Genomic DNA, 23,436 nt, shown 5'->3' on the forward strand with positions numbered 1-23,436 from the left:
TTTCGCTGAGCCTCTTTGAATCTGGGGCCTAACCTATACTATTATTTCTTTTTTCTTTTTCTTTCTTTCTTTCTTTCTTTCTTTCTTTCTTTCTTTCTTTCTTTCTTTCTTTCTTTCTTCTTTTTTTTGTGTTCCTATTTCTTAAATGACAGTTCTTAAACTGATGACTAAAAACAGGTTCTGAATCCTGTATAGGATTTACCAAGTTATTTATCTCAGAAGATGCCTTTCAGTGACAGAGGTCAGGAAATGTTTAGGAGCTGAGATAGAAGCACAAGAGAGAGAGTAAAGAGCAGTTGACTACAAGTTAGAAGTTGGAATGAGCATTGGAAAACATTGAAATATGAAAGACTTAGAGCTGGTCCCACGTAACTGAGACCAAAATAAGGTGAAATTTGTCTGGGATGGAGCCAGTGTTCATGAATAAGTTCATTAACGTAGTTGTAAGTAAACCACAGATCGTTCCTGCCTTCATGGAATTTACAGTCTGGGAGTATTGGTAGAGGATTACGAACTGGTAAATTTAGTAGAAGAACGTTAAATAAACAAAATTATTCTAAAAATTTATAAAACTAAGAACTATGATACATATAATAAAAAGGAGAAAAAAATTAAAAACCCAGAGTGACTTGAAAGGAAACTTGAAAAGAAAGGGGGGGGAACTCTTTTATACTTTATCACCATCATGACTCCATTTAAATGGAGAAGATATTTTTTTATACAAACATTTAGAAGCTGAGAAGACAAAGAAGAACTAGCTAAGGAGATAAGGAGTAGCTAGTGAAATAAGAATAAAAACAGGAGATTGTAGTGTACTGGAATCACATGAGGAAAATATTTAAAGAAAAAAAGAATGGTTAACCATGTTGAATATTGTTCATAGGTGAAAACTGATCTTTAGATATAGCAATAACCTAGTCATTGTTCACCTGGAAGAGAGTCATTATTGTGGAATATTATCAGCAAAATTGTTTGCAGTAGGCTCAAGGGAGAATGGCAGGAGAGGAATTGAGCACAGAGACCACTGATAGCACTTTTCAAGAAGTCTGCTGTAAAGGAAAATCAGTGGGAGGAGTGGTAAGTTCAGATAGTTTTTTTAAAAGGTTAGATCAGTTTTTGCATGGTTATGGGAATAATCTAATAAGGAGACAAAAAATTGGTGCTGAAGGAGAAATGGAGATTTTTAGAAACACTTTTTCTTTCTAAATTTTCTGTTTTTTTCCAGCTGCACTCAGGAACACAGCATGTTGACAGTTGGGTTTAAAGTAGACAGGGAGTTCAGTCTGTGAAAACAAGAGAGGGTAAGGGCCAGTGTGAGTGAAGGAACATTGAAGGAAGTAACTAAAGTAGTGAACCACAAGCTCTAAACTGTATAGGGAGGTGATTGAGGAAATGAGAGGACTGTAGGGAGGTGAAAGGGTATGAAAATCAGTAGCTTGTAAATCTTGAAGAGGTTAAGATCTTAGAAAGAGGTGAGCAATAAGATGAGATGGACAGAAATGCAAACACCTGAATTTAAATTTAGGAAGGTGATGCAGTATTTTTCACCCTCAACTGAACCCTGTATGTGTTAAATGAATTCAGTCTCCCAAAGTTGTGGGTTAAATAAAGTTTTAGGATGGAAACCTCACTTTCCCACTTATTTACAGTAATGTGTCTACTTTCCAGAGCTGAGGGTCCCTAGAACTGGGAGTAAAGAGTGGAGAAATTAGAGATGTCAGAAAAGGAGGCTTGACAGCTAGGAAGGAACCTGGTAGAAGAGTTGGAAATGCCCCCAAGAGAAGGAGACCTCACTGAATTGATAATCATTTACACTCAGACCAGGAGACTATTAGATGTCACAGGCAGAGGCCAGAGTCTATATGTCCAATGCAATGGAATTGGCACTGCAAGGATTCCAGACTCTTTTCCAGAGCTTGGAAAGTCCTCTTCACCTCCTGGATCTGACCACACTTTCACATTCACTGGGGATTTTATGTGGAGCAGTAAGGCAGCTTTGCTGCTATGGGACACCCCTTCTCTTCAGGGCCAGCCTTTCCATACTATCTTCAACAGTGTTAACTGCTCTCTCATCAGCATTGAAAGACTCTTCCCTTCTTTTTAGTAACTTCACACTTTCCTGCTTTTCCTCTTCCCTTTCAGGTTTCACTACCTATGCTATTCTCTTAAATGCTGGTGCTTCTCAGGGTTCCATTTTCAACACTCTATTCCTCATTTTATGTATTTCCTTGCGAAGCTCATCTATTCTTATAGTTTAATAACCATCTTTTTGATTACCATTTAATAATCTCTCATTTGCCTGTACCTCCCTTATGTTTACAAAATTTTCTAATCAAAATTAATGCCCTGAGAAGTACTTCCAGCTCTCCACTTCCCCCAAACTGAATTCATGAGCTTTCACCTCATGCAAATGCCTTTTCCTATATCTTTGTCCATCGTCTAGTAGCACAGAGTATCCCCAAATTCTTATTTTCCATTCCTTGCCTCTAATTTAATAAATCAGTAATCCTAATGATTTTATTCCCATACACATTATATCCTCTTGATTCCTGACTAATCTTTGCCTTTATAAAAGCTTTAGGCTCTTGATATGTCTTTATTTTTTTCTTTTGTCTTGTTCCAAATGACACTGCAGCCGGAGGGATCTTTCTAAAATTTATATTGCTTTCCTTTCAGAGTCCTGCCATTTTAGAATGGCATAGGAGGCATTTCTTCATCAGCCCCAGCTTACCTAATCCAGCCTTACTTCTCTCCCTCACACTCTGAGCTCCTGATTATTTTAATCTACCAAGCACACCCTGCTGCCTTTCCTTTCCAGGTATTCATATATTTTCTTGCCTTTTTAGTGAATCTTTCCTTCCCTACTCAGAGCTTTGCTGAACTAATCACTAATGGTCTTTCAGGACTCAGATTAGATAAAATTCATCTGGGAAGCATTTTCTGATGGCCCTAGACTAGATGAGAAGATTCCCAACCCATTAGAGGGAGCCCTTAACTCCTTGAATTTACCTTCTTTCACATTGGCTTAAAATTCTGGTAGAGTTGCCTTTCTTCCTCATTATAGCACAAGCTCCTTGATGCCTGGTGCAATAAATATCTTGTTCACCTTTGTATCCCTAACATTTAGCCCCTACTGAGCTCTCATTAACTGTTTGCCGAATACATGAATGAATGAATAAATTGTCAGATTTCTAATAACAGCTTTGGGTTCACTTTAATTGATGAAAAAGAAATCTCCCATGCAAAGAGAGAGGGAGTTAAGAGAGACAGGGAGTTAAGATGGCAGAGGAGTAGGGAACCCCTTTTTCAGCCAGTCCCCGAGTTGAGTTTGATAGGTATCAGAACAGCCTGAACATCCATGGAATCAGCCTGAGATGCAGGAAGATACATGTGGATCTCTACAAATGAACATCTCCAGCACTGAGTATTGAGGTACAAAGCGGGGAGCCATGAGACCACGCACAGATATTGGAAGATAAACGGAAGAGGGAGGGAGCCGCCGTGTTCGGGCGCCAGGACGCAGTAGCCACCTCCACGGGGGAACGGGTGGACTCACAGACCGGCACCCACTAGAGAGCAGACTGAGACCACGAGCCAGGGAATGCACACCACCAGACTGAAACGGAGCTCCAGTGTGATCACTGGAACCAGACTGAGACCGGGAGCTCCAGGAGTGCACGGGGGCGGCTGGTGGCTGGCAGGGTTAGAAACACAAAAGACAGAGATGCTCCAGCCCTGGAAGTGAGGGCTGGGACGCCGGGTGTAGGGCGCATATCCCGAGACACTGCAGGGTTGAGCAGCACCAACAGAAACAGAGTCAAAGTGGCCAGAACATCAGTGGAGAATGGGCTGCGATCCCTCTGTTCTGCGACAGAGGCTGAGATTCCGACACTGCTGCTCTGACTCTCAGAAGAGGCACAGCAAACCGCCAGGGAAAGCTGCCAGGGAAAGCCGCCAGAGAACAAAAGTCTGGAAATACCGGCTCACAGTCTGCCCATCCCCATCCCCCTTCACAGGGAACAGGAAGAAACTACCCAAACAGGGTTGCCTGAGTATCAGCACGGCAGGCCCCTCCCCCAGAAGGCAGGCTGAAAAATCAAGAAGCCCACATCCCTAAGATCCCTATAAAACAAGGGGCACGGCCTGGGTCCTGGTCAATAATTTGGGTGATGGACAACCCCACAACCTCTCCTCATCAGAATGACGAAAAGGAGAAATCCCCCCCAGCAAAGAAAAGACAATGAGTCTGTGGCCTCTGCCACAGAACTAATGGATATGGATATAACCAAATTATCAGAAATGGAATTCAGAGTAACTATGGTCAAGATGATGTGTAGATTTGAAAAAAGTATTAACAAACATGTTAATGAGAATATAGAATCTCTAAGGGCGGAAATGAGAGCGAATCTGGCAGAAATTAAAAATTCTATGAGCCAAATGCAGTCAAAACTAGAGGCTCTGATGGCCAGGGTGAATGAGGCAGAAGAACGTATCAGTGAATTGGAGGATGGGTTAGTAGAAAAGAAAGCTAAAATAGAATCTGCACTTAAAAAACTCCACGCGCAAGAATGTAGGTTACCGGAGATTACTGACTCAATGAAACGTTCCAATGTCAGAATCATCAGCATCCCCGAGGGGGTGGAGAAAATGAGAGGTCTAGAAGAGATATTTGAACAAATTGTAGCTGAAAACTTCCCTAATCTAGCAAGGGAAACAAACATTCATGTTCAAGAGGCAGAGAGGACCCCTCCCAAGCTCAACCACGACAAACCTACGCCAAGTCACGTCATAGTGCATTTCGCAACTATTAGATCCAAGGATACAGTATTGAAAGCAGCCAGGGCAAAGAAATTTCTCACATACCAAGGCAAAGAAATCAGAATTATGTCAGACCTGTCTACACAGACCTGGAATGAGAGAAAGGGTTGGGGGGCACTTTTAAAGCTCTTTCAGAGAAAAACATGCAGCCAAGGATCCTTTATCCAGCAAGGCTGTCATTCAGAATTGATCGAGAAATAAAGACCTTCCAGAATCACCATCATTGACCAATTTTGTAACCATGAAACCAGCCATACAGGAGATATTAAGGGGGGTTCTATAAAGGTAAAAAGGCCCAAGAGTGATACAGAACAGAAAGTCACAATTGATAGAAACAAAGACTGTACTGGCAACATGGCATCATTAAAATCATATCTCTCAATAATCAGTCTCAATGTAAATGGCCTAAATGCTCCCATAAAACCCCACAGGGTTGCAGATTAGATAAAAAGACATGACCCATCCATTCGCTGTCTACCAGAGACTCATTTTGAACCTAAAGATACATTCAGACTGAAAGTAAAGGGATGGAATACCATCTTTCATGCCAATGGACCTCAAAAGAAAGCTGGGGTAGCAATTCTCATATCAGACAGACTGGATTTTAAACTAAAAACTATAGTTAGAGGCACAGAGGGGCAGTATATTATTCTTAAAGGGTGTATTCAACCAGTGGATATGACAATTATAAATATATATGCCCCCAACAGGGGAGCAGCAAGATACACAAGCCAACTCTTAACCACAATAAAGAGACATATAGATAAAAATACACTAATAGTAGGATACCTCAACACTCCACTATCAGAAATAGACAGAACACCCATGCAAAAAATCGACAAGGAAACAAGGGCTTTGAATGCCATACTCGATGAGTTGGACCTCATAGATATATATAGAACACTACACCCCAAAACCAAAGAACACTCATTCTGTTCTAATGTCCATGGAACATTCTCAAGAATAGACCATGTTCTGGGACACAAAACAGGTCTCAACCAATACCAAAAGTTTGAAATTATTCCCTGCATATTCTCAGACCATAAAGCTTTGAAATTGAAGCTCAACCTCAAGGAAAAACTTGGAAGAAACTCAAACACTTGCAGACTAACAACCATCTTGCTCAGGAATGATTCGGTAAACCAGGCAATCAAAAATCAATTTAATCAATTTATGGAGACCAACGAGAATGAAAACACAATGGTCCAAATCCTATGGGATAATGCAAAGGCAGTCCTAAGGGGGAAATACATAGCCATCCAAGCCTCACTCAAAAGAATAGAAAAATCTAAAATGCAGTTTTTATATTCTCACCTCAAGAAGCTAGAACAGCAACAGAGGAAAGGCCTAATCCACACACAAAAAAGCAGTTGACCAAGATTAGAGCAGATATCAATGAATTAGAAATCAGGACTACAGTAGAGCAGATCGACAGAACTAGAAGCTGATTCTTTGAGAGAATGAATAAAATTGACAGACCACTGGCAAGACTTATCCAAAAGAATAGAGAAAGGACCCAAATTATTAAAATTATTAATGAAAAAGGAGAAGATACAACCAACATCAATGAAATTGGAAGGATTATTAGAAACTTTTATCAACAGCTTTATGCCAATAAATTAAGCAATCTGGAAGAGATGGAGGCCTTCCTGGAAACCTATAAACTATCAAGATTGAAACAGGAAGAAATTGATTTTTTTAAACAGGCCAATTAATTATGAAGAGATTGAGTCAGTGATAAACAACCTTCAAATAAGAAAACTCCAGGCCCGGATAGTTTTCCTGGGGAATTCTACCAAACATTCAAAGAAGAAATAATACCTATTCTCCTAAAGCTATTTCAAAAAATACAAACAGAAGGAAAGCTACCAAACTCATTCTATGAGGCCAATATTACCTTGATCCTCAAACCAGGCAAAGACCTCATCAAAAAGGAGAATTACAGACCGATTTCCCTAATGAATATGGACGCCAAAATCCCCAACAAGATCCTGCCTAATAGAATCCAAATGTACCTTAAAACGATTATCCAACATGACCAAGTGGGATTCATCCCTGGGATACAAGGGTGATTCAACATTCGCAAATCTATCAGTGTCTTATATTTTATCCAGAAACAAAAATTCAGAAATCATATGATTCTCTCAACAGATGAAGAAAAAGCATTTGACAAAATACAGCATCCTTTCCTGATTAAAACCCTTCAGAGTGTAGGGATAGAGGGTACATTCCTCAATCTCATAAAAACCATCTATGAAAAGCCTACAGAAAATATCATTCTCAGTGGGGAAAAGCTGGAAGCCTTTCCTTTAAGATCAGGAACAAGACAAGGATGCCCACTCTCGCCACTATTATTCAACATAGTACGAGAAGTCCTTGCAACAGCAATCAGACAACAAAAAGGGATAAAAGGTATCCAAATCGAAAAGAAGAAGTCAAACTGTTTCCCTTCACAGATGACATGATACTCTATATGGAAAACCCAAAAGAATCCACTCCCAAACTATTAGAAGTTATAGAGCAAATCAGTAATGTGGCGGGATACAAAATCAATGCTCAGAAATCAGTTGCATTTCTATGCACGAATAATGAGACTGAAGACAGAGAAATTAGGGAATCCATCCCATTTACAATAGCACCAAAAACCATACGTTACCTTGGAATTAACTTAACCAGAGACGTAAAGGACCTATATTCTAGAAACTATAAATCACTCTTGAAAGACATTGAGGAAGAAACAAAAAGATGGAAAAATATTCCATTCTCCTGGATTGGAAGACTTAACATAGTTAAAATGTCCATGCTACCCAGAACAATCTACACTTTCAATGCTATCCTGATCAAAACACCGATGACATTTTTCAAAGAGCTGGAACAAATAGTCCTTAAATTTGTATGGAACCAGAAAAGGCCCCGAATCGCCAAGGAACTGTTGCAAAGGAAAAACAAAGTTGGGGACATCACAATGCCGGATTTCGAGCTGTACTACAAAGCTGCTATCACGAAGACAGCATGGTACTGGCACAAAAACAGACACTTAGACCAATGAAACAGAATAGAGAACCCAGAAATGGACCCTTGGCTCTTTGGGCAACTAATCTTTGATAAAGCAGGAAAAAATATCCGGTGGAAAAAATACAGTCTCTTCAATAAATGGTGCTGGGAAAATTGGACAGCTACATGCAAAGAATGAAACTTGACCACTCTCTCACACTATACACAAAGATAAACTCCAAAGGGATGAAAGACCTCGATGTGAGACAGGAATCCATCAAAACCCTAGAGGAAAACATAGACAGCAACCTCTACGACATTGGCCAAAGCAGCATTTTTCATGACACATCTCCAAAGGCAAGAGAAACAAAATACAATATGAACTTGTGGGACTTAATCAAGATAAAAAGCTTCTGCACAGGCAAGGAAACAGTCAAAAAAACTAAGAGGCAGCCCACGGAATGGGAGAATATATTTGCAAATGATGCTACAGATAAAGACTGCTATCCAAGATCTACAAAGAACTTCTCAAACTCAATACGTGAGAAACAAAGAAATCATAAAATGGGCAGAAGATATGAACAGACACTTTTCCAATGAAGACATACAAATGGCTAACAGACACATGAAAAAATGTTCAAAATCATTAGCCATCAGGGAAATTCAAATCAAAACCACACTAAGATACCAACTTACGCCAGTTAGAAGGACGAAAATTGACAAGGCAAGAAACAACAATTGCTGGAGAGGATGTGTGGAAAGGGGATCCCTCCTACATTGTTGGTGGGAATGCAAGTTGGTACAGCCACTCTGGAAAACAGTGTGGAGGTCCCTTAAAAAGTTATAAATGGAGCTACCCTATGACTCAGTCATTGCACTACTGGGTATTTACCCCAAAGATACAGACGTGGTGAAGAGAAGGGCCATATGCACCCCAATATTCATAGCAGCATTGTCCACAAAGCTAAATCGTTAAAGGAACCAAGATGCCCTTCAACAGATGACTGGATTAAGAAGTTGTGGTCCATATATACAATGGAATATTACTCAGCTATCAGAAAGAACGAGTTCTCAACATTTGCTGCAACATGGACGGCACTGGAGGAGATAATGCTAAGTGAAATAAGTCAAGCAGAGAAAGACAATTATCATATGATTTCTCTCATCTATGAAACATAAGAACTAGGATGATCGGTAGGGGAAGAAAGGGATAAAGAAATGGGGGGTAATCAGAAGGGGGAATCAAGCATGAGAGACTATGGACTCTGAGAAAGAAACTGAGGGCTTCAAATGGGAGGGGGGTGGGAGAATGGGATAGACTGGTGATGGTTAGTAAGGAGGGCAGGTATTGCATGGTGCACTGGGTGTTATACACAACTAATGAATCATCGAACTTTACATCAGAAACCAAGGATGTACTGTATATTGACTAACATAATATAATAAAAAAAGAAGAAAAGAAAAAAAGAAATCTCCCCTGCAACAGATGCAACTGTTTACATAACAAATGAAGCCCTGGTGTGGAGCACATAGCCAAATTAGCATTTGGCTCATCTCTGTTTGTACAGAGTGCTATAAGCCAATTACTGTAGCACTTAGTATGTATTTTGTTAATATATATTAGCAAGTAGTATATATAATAATCATATATACATATATGAAACACAACCTCAATGATAATCCTGGCTTTTTTGAGTCTTATTATGGCCCTTCTAGTTTTCCACTGATTATCCTTCTCTAGGTTTAAAAACTATAAACCACATTCTCATACTCCATTTTAATTTTTACACTAGCATGGTACAGCTCTTTTTTTCTTTTCTTTTTATATGAGCAGGACGAGCAGCTAAAACACAAAGCAACAGACTACACTAAGAAATGAATAGGTTCAGAGAACACAACTACAAATTACTTTAAAGGAAAACTCATTCTCTTTTCAATTCCTTACACCTCTAGGTGCCAAAACTTGCATTTAATTCCAGGTTTTAATGGAGATTTTATGTCTACCCATAATCTATTCTCATATAGTTTGCCCAGGAGAGGTTAGCTATTTTCAGTTAAAATTGATCCACCTTCACCATACTTGTAGTTGAATACAAGGACTAAAGGACATGAATCTCTTAACAGCTCCTGATAGGCTTGGATTATACATATCATACTCAATTTAAATGTGGAGAACATCTAAAAACATACTTTTTCAAGTTTCAGAGAAATCATATTACAGTTTCACAAAACAGAAAATGTTACCCTTAATTCAATGTTTAACACCTACTAAAGTGCTATTTTCAAATCACAGAAATGCTTCTTGCATTCAAAAATATCTGAGGCAGTACAATGATTCTAAATAATTTTCAATATGAGAAAGCTTATTCACAATGATAAATAATTTTTTTGTTAAATTAACATCCATTAAATTCAAATGTCAGATACCCTCAACAAAAATGTGTGATTTTTAAAAATATTTCCAACATCAGGAAATTGTCAAATTCAATTGAGATTTGACATAGAAAAAAATTCCAATTCCTAGTTGTTCTTTAGATTTCATAATAATTAGTTTGTACTTTTAAACATTTGATCTACGCACTAACCTGACTCCTGGACACATAAAAGAGTTAATATAATCTCCTTCAGGCACTATATATATATATATATATATATATATATATATATATATCTTTTCTAATGAAAAGCCTTGGGAATTAAAGCAAAATGTGGTCAAGAAATTTCTTAATAATCAAATAATGTAGGAATTTTGTAACAGTGTCCCTACTTAATAATTAAAATCAAGTTATATAAATTATATAACAAAATCTACAAAACAGGTTTTGTCCAAAATTGTTTATTTTCCATTATGAATTTAACTGCTTTTCAAGAACATGGGGCATAACTTACAGTCTAGTCAAGATAACATGTTGCATTAGATACATTTCTTACTAAGTGATAAATTTTAGTCATGAAGATTCAATCTATAGTTAAAGGATATAACTGAGAATGTGTATATTTTTTCCCTTTTTCCTATTTTTAATAATAAACAAGAAACTGATCTAATGTATGTGAATGGATATTTTAATAAGAAGGCAAACAAAAAAAGAAGTTAATTCCCAAATATTCCTGGCAAAGGAAATAAAGACTTGAGTTTTTGGATGTCTTTCTTTCTTTTTTCTCTTTTTTTCTTCTTCCTTCCTTCTTTTCCTTTCCTTTCTTTTTCTCCTCTTTCCTTTCTTCTTTCATGACTTTTCTCTTTTTCTCTCTCTTGCAGAAACCCAACATTGAAACTAGCAGAATTTCCAGAAAGTATTTTTATTTCCCAGGTTCATTCCCCCTTCTGTTTACCCACCTTTCTTCTTCCCTTTCTTCTCCTACTGATCTTCCTAGCTCTTACGTTCCATAGATAAGAGAAACCATATGATAATTGTCTTTCTTTGCTTGACTTATTTCGCTTAGCATTATCTCCTCCAGTCCCGTCCATGTTGCTGCAAATGTTGTGAAATCATTCTTTTTTATGGCTGAGTAATATTTCATTGTATATATGGACCACATCTTCTTAATCCAGTCATCTGTTGAAGGGCATCTCATCTTCCATGATTTAGCTTTTTGTGGACAATGCTGCTATGAACATTGGGGTGCATATGGCCCTCCTCTTCACTACGTCTGTATCTTTGGGGTAAATACCCAGTAGTGCAACAAACTGAGGGCTTCAGAGGGGAGGGGGGGAGGGAATGGGATAGGCTGAGATGGGTATTAAGGAGGGCACGTATTGCATGGTGCCCTGGGTATTATACGCAAGTAATGAATCATGGAACTTTACATCAAAAACTAGGGATGTACTGTATGGTGACTAAGGTAATATAATAAAAAATTATTATAAAAAAAGAAAGTATTTTTAAAATATAAAAGTAATGTTTTATTTTATATTATTTTATTTTGCCACTATCTCTGTAGTTTGCATTTGGTTGCAGCTCCAAGGGAAGTTAACAGTGTCTTCAGAAAAAATAATTTTCACAGGAAAAGTAAAAGTCTACTTGGAATTCACTTTTTATTATTATTTTCATTTACAGAATATTCTGGAGCTCTTCCTAATTTCCCTACTTCATATGCTGCTTTGCTAAGAATTAAAAAGAGTTCATCTTCATCCCTCTTTGGTTCAAAGACCAGACCGCGATACAGCAATCCTTTATTAGGAACACTGAGTGTTTCTTCACCAAGTTGGGGAGGAGCAGCTCAACATTATTATTCCCCCATCAATCTTTATCATTCCTCAGATGCCTTCAAACAAGATGGTAAGTGTCAAAGAAAAACTTCACCTGTTGAAGTTAAACATGAAATGAACACTTTTTTCAAGACTATTGTAATTGGGGTCAAGGCTTGCAAGGGGAGAGAGGGTCAAGGGGTCAAGGGGAGAGAGGTTAAAGTTAACTTCCTTACAACAGAAAGTGACAGAGTTGTTTTATTTTATAATAATTTTTTACTATGTTATGTTAGTCACCATACAGTGTATCTTTAGTTTTTGATGTAATGCTCCATGATCCATTATTTGCATATAACACCCAGTGCACCATGCAACATGTGCCCTCCTTAATACCCATCACCAGCCTATCCCAATCCCCCACCCACCTCCCCTCTGAAGCCCTCAGTTTTTTCCCCAGAGTCCATAGTCTCTCATGCTTCACTCCCCCTTCTGTTTACCTCCCCTTCATTCTTCCCTTCCTTCTCCTACCAATCTTCCTATTTCTTATGTTCCATAAATAAGTGAAACTGTATGATAATTGCCTTTCTCTGCTTGACTTATTTCACTTAGCATAGTCTCCTCCAGTCCCATCCATGTTGCTGCAAATGTTGAGTAATCATTCTTTTTGATGGCTGAGTAATATTACATAGTATATATGGACCACAACTTCTTAATCCAGTCATCTCTTGAAGGGCATCTCATCTCGTTCCACAGTTTAGCTATTGTGGACAATGCTGCTATGAACATTGGGGTGCATATGGCCCTTCTCTTCACTACATCTGTATCTTTGGGGTAAATACCCAGTAGTGCAATGGCTGGGTCATAGGGTAGCTCAATTTTTAACTTTTTGAGGGACCTCTACACTGTTTTCCAGAGTGGCTGTACCAACTTGCATTCCCACCAACAGTGTAAGAGGGATCCCCTTTCTCCACATCCTCTCCAACATTTGTTGTTTCCTGCCTTGTCAATTTTTGCCATTCTAACTGGTGTAAGGTGGTATCACAATGTGGTTTTGATTTGAATTTCCCTGATGGCTAATGATTTTGAACATTTTCTCATGTGTCTGGTAGCCATTTGTATGTCTTCATTGGAAAAGTGTCTGTTCATATCTTCTGCCCATTTTTTGATTTGAGTTTTTAAGATCTGGAAAAGTGGAGGACATTAAGGGAGAGGTTGGTCAATGTGATTAGGGCAGGTAAGGGTAGAAAAAATTTTCCTTTCTTTCCTTCCATATTCTTTGGCTGGTCTAATAATTAAATTGGCATAACACAGAATAACAGGAGAAAATAAAATTTAATTTTATCCATACAGGAAGTGGACAAAGTAAGTAGCTTTTATACCTTTTAGACAAGGAAGCAATGAATTTGTGAAGAATTAGCAAGATAAATGGGTTTGGGCTTGAGGTAGTGATTAATGAAGAAGTAACAAGGTTTGTCTATACAGTCTTCTTGGCCCTAAATTCCCTATTTCTGGTGGTAAGGATGACTTCCACCCTCCTGGTAGAGAGAGGGTGCTTTTTACATGGGAAATTGGTTTCCTGCCTGCAGGGGGAGGAAGGAGAGCTAGAGTGGCCTTCTTACATCAGCTGTTTCTTAAGTAACTTCATTTCAAAATCATCAATATACTGAAGTGGCATACTTTTAGATCGCATATTCTGTTCTTCTTTAGCCCTGTGAGTTTATTAACTTGTGCTTATTGAAGTTAGTCTCTTATCCTCCTATAGACACTGGGAATTAGGGAGACTTTTTGTCTTGACAATTGCATTTCAAAGGAATGGCTGCCAGGTCCTTGAGAAAGTGTACATTTAGCATTATTTCTGAGTGGAAAATAAATAATGTAGATTTCCAACACTAAGACATCAGTAATTAAGGACTACTGAATAGCTATTAAGGTTTGAACAACATTTTCTAGATGTCTGTTTTTTTGGAGTAATAAAGAAGGTTAGTTAACTGTCAGAGAAAAGCACTAACAACTGATTATTACCAGGGTCTGTTCAGGCTCTTTTGTATAGCTTATCTCAATAATTCTCTCAACAAAAATGTGAAGTGGATATTCTTCCTGTCTTCTTTGTAAATGGAAACTCAGAAGCAGATAAGCATCTTTAGCAAGGTCACACTGCTAATAAGCAGGCAATTTTTATTCATGTATCTACTGATTTTAAGTTCAATACACTGAGTTACATTTCATTTATGCTTGATGAAGGACTACACACTCAAAGAAACATTTCATAAGAACTAAACTATTTGGAAATATCCTAGAAGTATCATACTAGTTTGCTGCACCAAGCACAGGAAAATTCATGCCTCATGATTATGCCAGTTGTTGCTATGTGAGCATCATCTCATAGAGTTGGTATTTAAATTTTATTTAAGCATAATATTAGCTCCTTAAAAATGGTTTATTTTTTGAAATAGTTTAATTTTAAAATTCCCATAATGTGTTCTGTGAAAGACAATATTAAGGGAACTAGAAGACAAGCCGCAGACTGGGGGAAAATATTTGCAAAAGACACATCTGATACAGGACTATTATCCAAAATATACAAAGAGCTCTTAAAACTCAACATAAGACAACAAATGACCTCATTTAAAGATGAGCCAAAGACCTTAACAGGCACTTCACTAAAGAAGATACACAGATGTCAAATAATCATATGAAAAGATGGAACACATCACTTGTCATCAGGAAATAAAATTAAAATGAGATACTGGTACACACCTATTAGAATGGCGAAAATCCAGAACTGAAAATACCGAATGCTGGAGAACACTCATTTTTTGCTGGTAGGAATACAAAATTTTACAGCCACTTTGAAAGACAGTTTGGTGGTTTCTTACAAAACTAAACATACTCTTACCAATATGATCCAAGAATTGCACATCTTGGTATTTATCTAAAGGAATTAAAAATTTATGTCTACAAAAAACCTGCACATGGATATTTATAGCAGAAATATTCATAATTGCCAAATGTTGGACACAATCAAGATATCATTCAGGAGGTGAATATATAAATAAACTGTGATATATCCAGACAATGGAATATTATTCAGCACTAAAAAAAAATGGGTGATTAAGCAATGAAAATGCATGGAGGAATCTTAAATATATATTACCAAGTGAAAGAAGCCAATCTGAAAAGAAACATACTGTATGATTCCAACTACTTAACATTCTGGGGGGAAAAAATGACGGAGACATAAAAAGATTAGTGCCAGTGATGGCGATTGAGGAAGAGATGAATAGACAGAGCACAGAGGATTTTTAGAGCCATGAAAATACTTGGAATATCATAATGATGGATAGGTCATTAAATATTTGTTTAAACCCACAACACCAAGAGTTGACCCTAATGTAAATGATGGATTTTGCGTGATACATATGTCAAATTATGTTTATCTTTAGTTTAAAAAAAAGTACCATTCTGGTGAGTAATATTGCTTATAGGGGAAGACATGCATGTGTAGGGGTGAAGGGTTTAAGAGAAATCTCTACCTTCCTCTAAGTTGTGTTGTAAATCTGAAACTGCTCTTTAAAAACAAAGTCTTGGGGTGCTTGGGTAGCACAGTCCTTCTGCTCAGGGCATGATCCCGGCATTCCGGGATCAAGTCCCACATCGGGCTCCTCTGCTGGGAGCCTGCTTCTTCCTCTCCCACTCCCCCTGCTTGTGTTCCCTCTCTTGCTGGCTGTCTCTCTGTCAAATAAATAAATAAAATCTTAAAAAAAATAAAGTCTTGTGGTGCCTGGCTGGTTCAGTCAGAAGAGCATGTGACTTTTGATCTTGGGGTCTTGAGTTTGAGCCCCATTTTGAGTGTAGAGATTACTAAAAAAGTAAACAAACAAGCAAAGTCTTTTTAAGATTCCTATTATATTAACTTTAATGTCACAGTCATTACACAGAGATGTGTTGGGATTTGTGTTTGTCAGGCATAATTATTGTATTGAATGGCAACAAAACAGAATGTATTGAGTGGTCAGAACTACAGGATACTCTTATATTTGGTAAATTTGGTATTAACTAGCATTCTGCTCCTTTTTTCTTTTGTTCCAAGTATAAATTAACATGGCTCACAATGCTAAATAAAATACAACTAGAAAATATGAATTCATGCACATAAAAATGATGAAAACAACAAAAATTGTAACATAAAATGGAGCCAAGCTTAAGACTAATTCAACGTGTCTACTGTAAGTGCCAACATACCTGCTATAAGCTAGTCCCCATTTGGGGTAATTAACAGTCAAGGAAAAATAAACTCTGGCCAGTTACATATTTTCTGGTGTTTCAAATATTAAAAAGTGAATTAGTCAGTAGAAGCATAGCTATTTCTGACACTAAGATCAGACAAATTTTTTTGGAGAATCTCATTAAGAGTTTGTTATTTGGTGTAATGACCAGTGACCTGAACATTATTCTTATTGTGTACATAACAATGAGTTTTATCAGCTTTAAAAAAGCTGATAAAAAAAGGTAAATGAAACCTAATCATCAACCACAAAATGAGAAGTAATTATCTAAAACTATGCTTCTTAGTTTTTAATATGCATATAATCACTTGAAAACCTTGTTAAAATAAATATCATTTCAATAGATCAGGAGTAAGGCCAGATAATCTGCATTTATAAAAAGCTCCCAGGTGATGTTGATGCTGCTAGTTGGTGAATCATGCTTTGAGTAGCAAGTCTCCAGGCTGGGGACTGGTTTGATATAACTTAAGTCTTTCACTACTCGGTTTAATCCATATTTAGAGTATCAGGAAGAATGGAGAGTCTGAGTATTTCCTAAGTAATCCTCCATAGTTATTGTTTTCTCATCCTAGAATTTGATAGATCTTGGCTAGATGTGACTTTGAGTTTGTTCTCTCAAGACCCTGACATATGGCTTTTGTCAGGTAATTCCCTTTAGCCTTAATAGAGAATAAAGTTGGGTTTGACATGCTCTTGTGAAAAATGAGAAAACTAACAAAACCTGAATAGAAAGTCATTCCACTCCTGCTCACAGAAGTACCCCAAGATAGAGTTAAGATTTTTCTGAAAAGTTTGAAAGTCTAGTTTGCAGAGAAATTTCGGAAAGCAATTCTACTCTTGTATATGAAACCTGGAGACAATGAAATACAAAAATATGTTCATTGTATTAAATATTTAATAACAAAAAATGGAGACAACTCAGATATTTATCAGAAGCAAAATGGATATACAAATCGTAATTTTTCATGTTTTGAAAAAATTAAAATGGTTAAAATGAATGAAGTATATATTTAAGAAACAAAATGAATATACCTCAAAAGATAATGTTTAGTGAACAAGGAAAGTTATAGAATACTATATATATTACACATGTAAAAAGATTAAAAATCAAAATAAAATATACTACTTATGGATATGGATATGTGGTACAATTTTAAAAACATGAATGTGAGGTATCAAGTTGACTATAATGCTTAACCTATCAGGACAAAGGGAGAATGAAAGCAAAGAAATGGCACGAGGATAGGGAAGGTAGATGACCTCAACTGTGTGATATTTCATTTCTAAAAATAAAAATCTGAAACTAATATGATGAAGATTGTACTAGGTAAAATCTAAAATGGTTCACAATGAACCTCACCTCCTACTATTTACACTGAAATCCTTTCTCTTCAACTGTGGAATCTGCTTCTGGAGAATAGATTATGGCAAAAGCAATGAAATAGGACTTCCAACATTAGGTTATGAAAAACTCTGGCTTCCATCTAATTTCCATTACAAAGAAGAATGAATAATCAAGATCTGAATAAACAAAGTTCAACGGACTATAGAGATTAGCTTCCTAAAGAAGAATACCAACCTGTTCAGAGGATCACAAGATAACACAGAGAATTAAAATAGATGAATCTTAGGAAGACAACCTGAAAATTATGATATTGTGAGAAGAATCCTCTGTAGAAAATGTAGAAGTATGGTGAGGACATCCAGAAAATGAGCAAAGGTTATATGTTTATTATCTTATGGTTTCTGTGAGACAGGAACCCAGATGTGGCTTAAATGGGTCCTGTGTCTTTCACAAGGTGGGACTGTAGTCTCATCCCAACACTCAAATGGTATGGATCCACTAGTAAGCACACTCATATGTCGTTGGTAGGATTCAGTTCCTGAGAATTGTTGGACTGAGTGCTTTAATTATTCGTGGACTGTTGGTCAAAGGCCATTCTCAGCGATAACTCTCCACAGTGTAGCTCACAACATGGTAGCCAACTTCCAATAGCAGGAGCAAGCCAGAGCGAGAGAAGGCAAACAAAAAGACTTCAAAAAGAGTGTAATAGTCACCAACACTTGATTTGGGTGAGGAAGTGGAGATAATTAATGAATAAAAATTTTTGAGCTAAACTCATGAAGCAAAAAAGAGAAATGGAGCAGTACCTGGGAGAATGTTGCTCATTGGAGTCAAGCGAATTCCTCAGAACTATTTTGGTTTCAACTTGATATTATTATTTTAGATAATGATTATCATCACTTCAAATTTCATGTGCAAATGTTCTATCCAACAAGAGGTATTATCTAGTTTTAAAAAAAAACTGAGTTGTTAATAATTACTCTAAAGTAGTTGTTTGAATATGAGTGTCATTTAATTGATTTAAAAAATTGACTAAGGTTTAAATCAGAAATTCTCATGGTAATATAGGTTAATTGAAAGCCCTTATGAGTCAGCACCTCAAACACCTGCAGAATATGCACTGTTTTTGAATTTATGATATGGACAAGGATTATTAACTACTGCTAACATGACACCTGTTTCTCCCTTTATAAATGAACTGCCAATAAACTGGTCTTTGACTTCATTTCTTTGTGTTGTTGTGGTTTTAGTAGGAGTAAACTTAAGTGTAGAGAGCATTTCATTTTTCTATTTATGAGTCGATGGTTAGTTTAAAATATTTTATCTTTCTTGAACAGAGAGGCAGTCTCGATTAGGAGTAATGCCAACAAGAAACTTTAGATTTACTAGGGAAGTCCACTCCTGAGATTCAGAGCCTGCAAAAGTTACATCAGGTGGAAAAATGGTGATTCTTACAAGCAGTTGAAGTGGATTTCTACATGGATTTTTACTAAGATTAAGCATATAATTTTGGATGTTTTACATTTCTTCAATTATATAAAAAACTTGTAATTTACATAACACTCTGAGTCTACCCAGCCTTTGGAGTTTCTACCACTAGTGTCTGACATGTGAAAGATTCCTGCAATTTACCAACTTTGTTGCCTCATATCCTCAGTACCTTGGGCTGAATTTTATTGTTGACATGGCTTATTTCCAGATTTGACTTGGCACATGGGCAATGGCATCATAACTCAAAGTAATCTCTGTGTTGACAATTTTCTGTTGTTTCTTCAAAACAACCTTTGCTGATAAATTGTTTTGGAGGACCAGATACAAAATTTAAATGTTCTTTTATAAGAATAAGAATTCCTTCTGGAAGGGGAAAAGGTATTTTAGTTGGATGATATACTCCTGTATAAAATCAGATCACTCCAGTTTCTCTCAGTTTAAAAATAGGCAAATACATCTTAATAAAACCTTGGAATTTTATGACCATTCATTGAAACTTTATGACCTTATTTTTCATTGTATTGTTAATTTTTAGAGCTGTTGTTATTGTTTTACATTATATGCTATTTTCTCCAATAACTATATGTCATTTGAGCAAAGACCATCTTATATACTCTTCTTTATCCAGTCTCAGCACTAAGAGCAGTGCCAGCTTACTAAGAGCTTAACAAATATTGTTGAATAAAGAGGAGATGAGGAACTTAAAATCTGAATTTAGGATGAATTTATATACCACGCTATACATTTGCCTGAATATTGTTTATCTAAACTTCATACTCTGGATTACAAATGAAGAGGTAGAAAAAGCAATGTCCTCCCTCTGTCGTCATGGTGGCCTAGTGGTTTGGCCTATAATCTTCCAAAAGTTATATGGAGTTGGTACATTTTGATCATCCTCATAAGTGATAGCATCTCTGAATCATCTGACCTTTCTTTTATAGCTATATTAGAAAATGACAAAAAAAATCTATTAGACTCTCAATTTATATTATGTGCACAGCATAAGGTCACTTACCCATGAAACATTCATCACAATGCTTTTTAATAAATAATGCTCTCCAATTCTTAGGAATCCTTGAAAGTTTGTAATGACAGTTTACACTTGTTTAACTTTTATAAAGAAACACTTTTAAGTTGAAAAGAAATTTAAGATTAAAGGAAGGTTTGGATATTTTCTTTAAGAATTCATTGTAGATGCTCACATGATGTGAAAAGTTTTTCTCACATTGTAACTGTGAATGTCATCATACAATGTAATTCATAATAAAACAATTCAAAACTTCTAGAAATTATTATATAAAATATATTAATGATCATTTAAAGTGCATTTTTTGTAACTGTGCTTGACATGTAGGCTGTTTTTTCTTCTAGATTATATTACTGATACACTTAGGCCACATTACATGAATAAACTAGACAAGGATATAAATTAGAGCTAACTAGCAGGTAGAGAGGGTTGGGGTCTGGCATTGAACCTAATCTTTGAGAAAAAGGACACAGAAGCAATTGTTTAAAAGAGGATTTCAATCTAAAGGGTAAGTTTAGGATCTAGGGAGACATTGTAATGTCTGGTCATGATCCAGGAAACAACTAGAAACATAAGGATCCAACACCAAGAAGCAAGGCTTCCCTGGGGAAACTAGCTGTAGGAGTTTCAGATTAGGTGATACTAGAACATCTTGGCAGGAAGAAAGTTAGTATCTGGGTGGCCTATTGATAAGTGACAGAGGAGTTAGGACCAGATACCAGCTTGATCCTAGCACAGAACTCTACAAAGGAAACTACTGTCTCCATAAACAAAATAACATGCCAATGCTTCAAGAAACTCCATGGGGAGGAAGGCAAATGGGCAATAAAGACATTGTTTTGCAGTAAAGCTTTATCTTCCTATTCTGATATCTTTCATGGAAGACTACTGCCAACACTGTGTTAACTTTAGGCAACCACTGTTTCTTCTTTATTTTTTCTGGTCTAATGATTCTAAGAAGAGGTGGGAAGAAGTGAGGTAGTTCTGGTTGTCTCAGTAATTCAATGTTATCACTTTGCCTTAGATAATGGAGCCCAGGAATGCTAAGTAACCTATAATTAAAATGCACAGGACTCTTAAATGTCCTTCCAGACATTCACATTAGACATGATTAAAATTCACTGTAGAATTTTCTGTGACAAGACTCCAACTCTATACTATATTACATACAAAGTATTTTAAAAATATAATGGATATATCAATGCAAAAATTGTATAAATTACAGGAAGATTATATTTAATTTTGTTAAGAATTTTACTAGGAGTTGTTGACCATTTAGAAAATCATAAAAATCATACCACCTAATGCTAATGCCAGTCACATTTGAATTATCAATACCACACTTGGATCAGTTTGTAATGATAGTCACTAATTCATGGGGATTTTATGAACAGAAACAAACTTTTGATTACTTCCTTATTTCTTTTATTATAATTGTTCTTGAGAACTTACATATCAAATTAATACTATTTTATGTTAAATTACTTCCCTTTTGTTTGTCCTCTCATTAATTAAAAAGAAGTATATAGGTAGATTAGAATATCCATTAATTTAAGAATTATAAAAAGTAAGTCATAAAATATTTGTTATTAAAATAATTGGAGAGTTACTTGCCTAGACATGGAGGTATAGCACATTTCCCTCAATTCTATATGATTTTTTGGACTTGTTGAGACCAGAGTGGATGGCTTAAGTTATAATTTAAACATCTCCAATTTGTGCCATGCTATCATGACCAAACAATTTGACTAATCCCACAGCATATCTCATTTTTCTGACATAAAACTAAGAGAAAGCTATCTAGAGAAATTCAAGAGTTACCTTTCTCACATGTGTACTTTCTACATTTAGTTAACTGTTTGAAGACCTAATGCTTCCATATGTGCTCACTTGAGTCAAGGAAAGGATGCTTTTCAGATATTCAGTCTGGTTTATCAGCCTTCCCTAGACTCTTGATTATATGACTATACAGTGAAAATCAACTATGTGAAAATACAAAATAAGAAATACAGCATCCATAAAACAAAAATGTCTACATACTAGCATTAGACCTTCTAGAAGGATTAACAAAATAGGATTTAGAAGTAGAGACATAGGATGAAAATCTATTTTCAGAATTTGGATATATGAAAAAAGACCGGTGCTCAAGGATTAATTAGAAAGCAGTTATAAAAATTGGAGCACTCTAACTGATAAAGCTGTATATAAGATTTAGTGACTGAATAACTCCTGTCTTAGGTACTAGGCCTGGGAATATACTTTAAATAGGTATTAATCAAGAGGCCTGAACTAGGGAAGAGGGATATAAGTAGGGCTCTATAGTCTACTGATATGTAGTTGAGTGAACATTGCTTCCCAATCAAACTGTAGCCTCTTTAAAATCTTGAAAATTATTTTTAGTTTTAAATGTAATGTTAATCAAGGGAAATTCTATTATAACAATTTCTTAACATAATTCATATTTAACGTAATTCATATTTCTTTCTCATTCACATCATATTCCACTTGGTTGTTCAATGACTGACTTTCCATGTGGAGAGTTTGGGTACCAGATTTTCTTCATCTAATATCTTTGATATCTATTAGGGGCTCCCTGGCATCTGCTGCTCCTTTACTTCAGCTAGTTGACAGAGGAAGAATGGAGAAAGGTGCATGATTCCATATACAGGTCCTGGATTCCATATACATCATTTTAGTCCAGAGGCAAATCAAATGGCCCCAATACAATCATAAGAAAGACTAAGAACGTTTCCAGGGTTCCTAGGAAAAGGAAATGGGATCAGTGAGCATTTAGCCAGTCCCTGTCACATACAGATAGACAAAACCTTATCAAATATATCTTTGCACTAATAATGGCAAAAAAGTTTCACTGAAGATGAAGTATGAGAAAACTCTTGAGACATAAAACATAAGAAGGTTCTTAGGGTATACTTCTTCATTTATTAATTGATTATGACTAAAATAGTTCAAGGCCAGTTCTATTGGTTATTTAAAAACAACTTTGTTTTAATAAATTAAAGTTGAAAATTAAAAAACAATCATTTAAGTTAAATTAATTTCTTATTCTCCATACTATTGTATCAGCAGAATGTAGGTATTCTTAAAGGAGCCTTCATATTCTAATTTTAATGGAAGTTTCTGTAAACTAAGAAAGTTATTATTGATGTGTTAATTCAAGTATAGGAAAATCTTGAGTAAAGTATATGTATTCTAGAGCAAAATTCAATAAAATGCTGTCTTCCTCTAGAACACAAACTTACTTTTTATGTCAATATGAACTTTATTTAAA

The 23,436-nt window shown here is 36.2% G+C and overlaps 1 protein-coding gene across 1 annotated transcript in view; it reads left to right on the forward strand.

The window, feature by feature from the left end:
* The window catches only part of CNTN5 (contactin 5), a 1,310,719-nt gene that overhangs the window by 742,475 nt on the left and 544,808 nt on the right, over positions 1-23,436 (forward strand). Inside the window, exon 4 of the mRNA XM_026505289.3 lies at positions 11,868-12,089. Coding sequence (XP_026361074.3) covers positions 11,868-12,089 — 222 coding nt within the window. The remainder of the gene's footprint in view (positions 1-11,867; positions 12,090-23,436) is intronic.

The sequence above is a fragment of the Ursus arctos genome, unplaced genomic scaffold, assembly GCF_023065955.2.
Source record: "Ursus arctos isolate Adak ecotype North America unplaced genomic scaffold, UrsArc2.0 scaffold_22, whole genome shotgun sequence".
In the NCBI taxonomy this organism is placed as follows: domain Eukaryota; kingdom Metazoa; phylum Chordata; class Mammalia; order Carnivora; family Ursidae; genus Ursus; species Ursus arctos.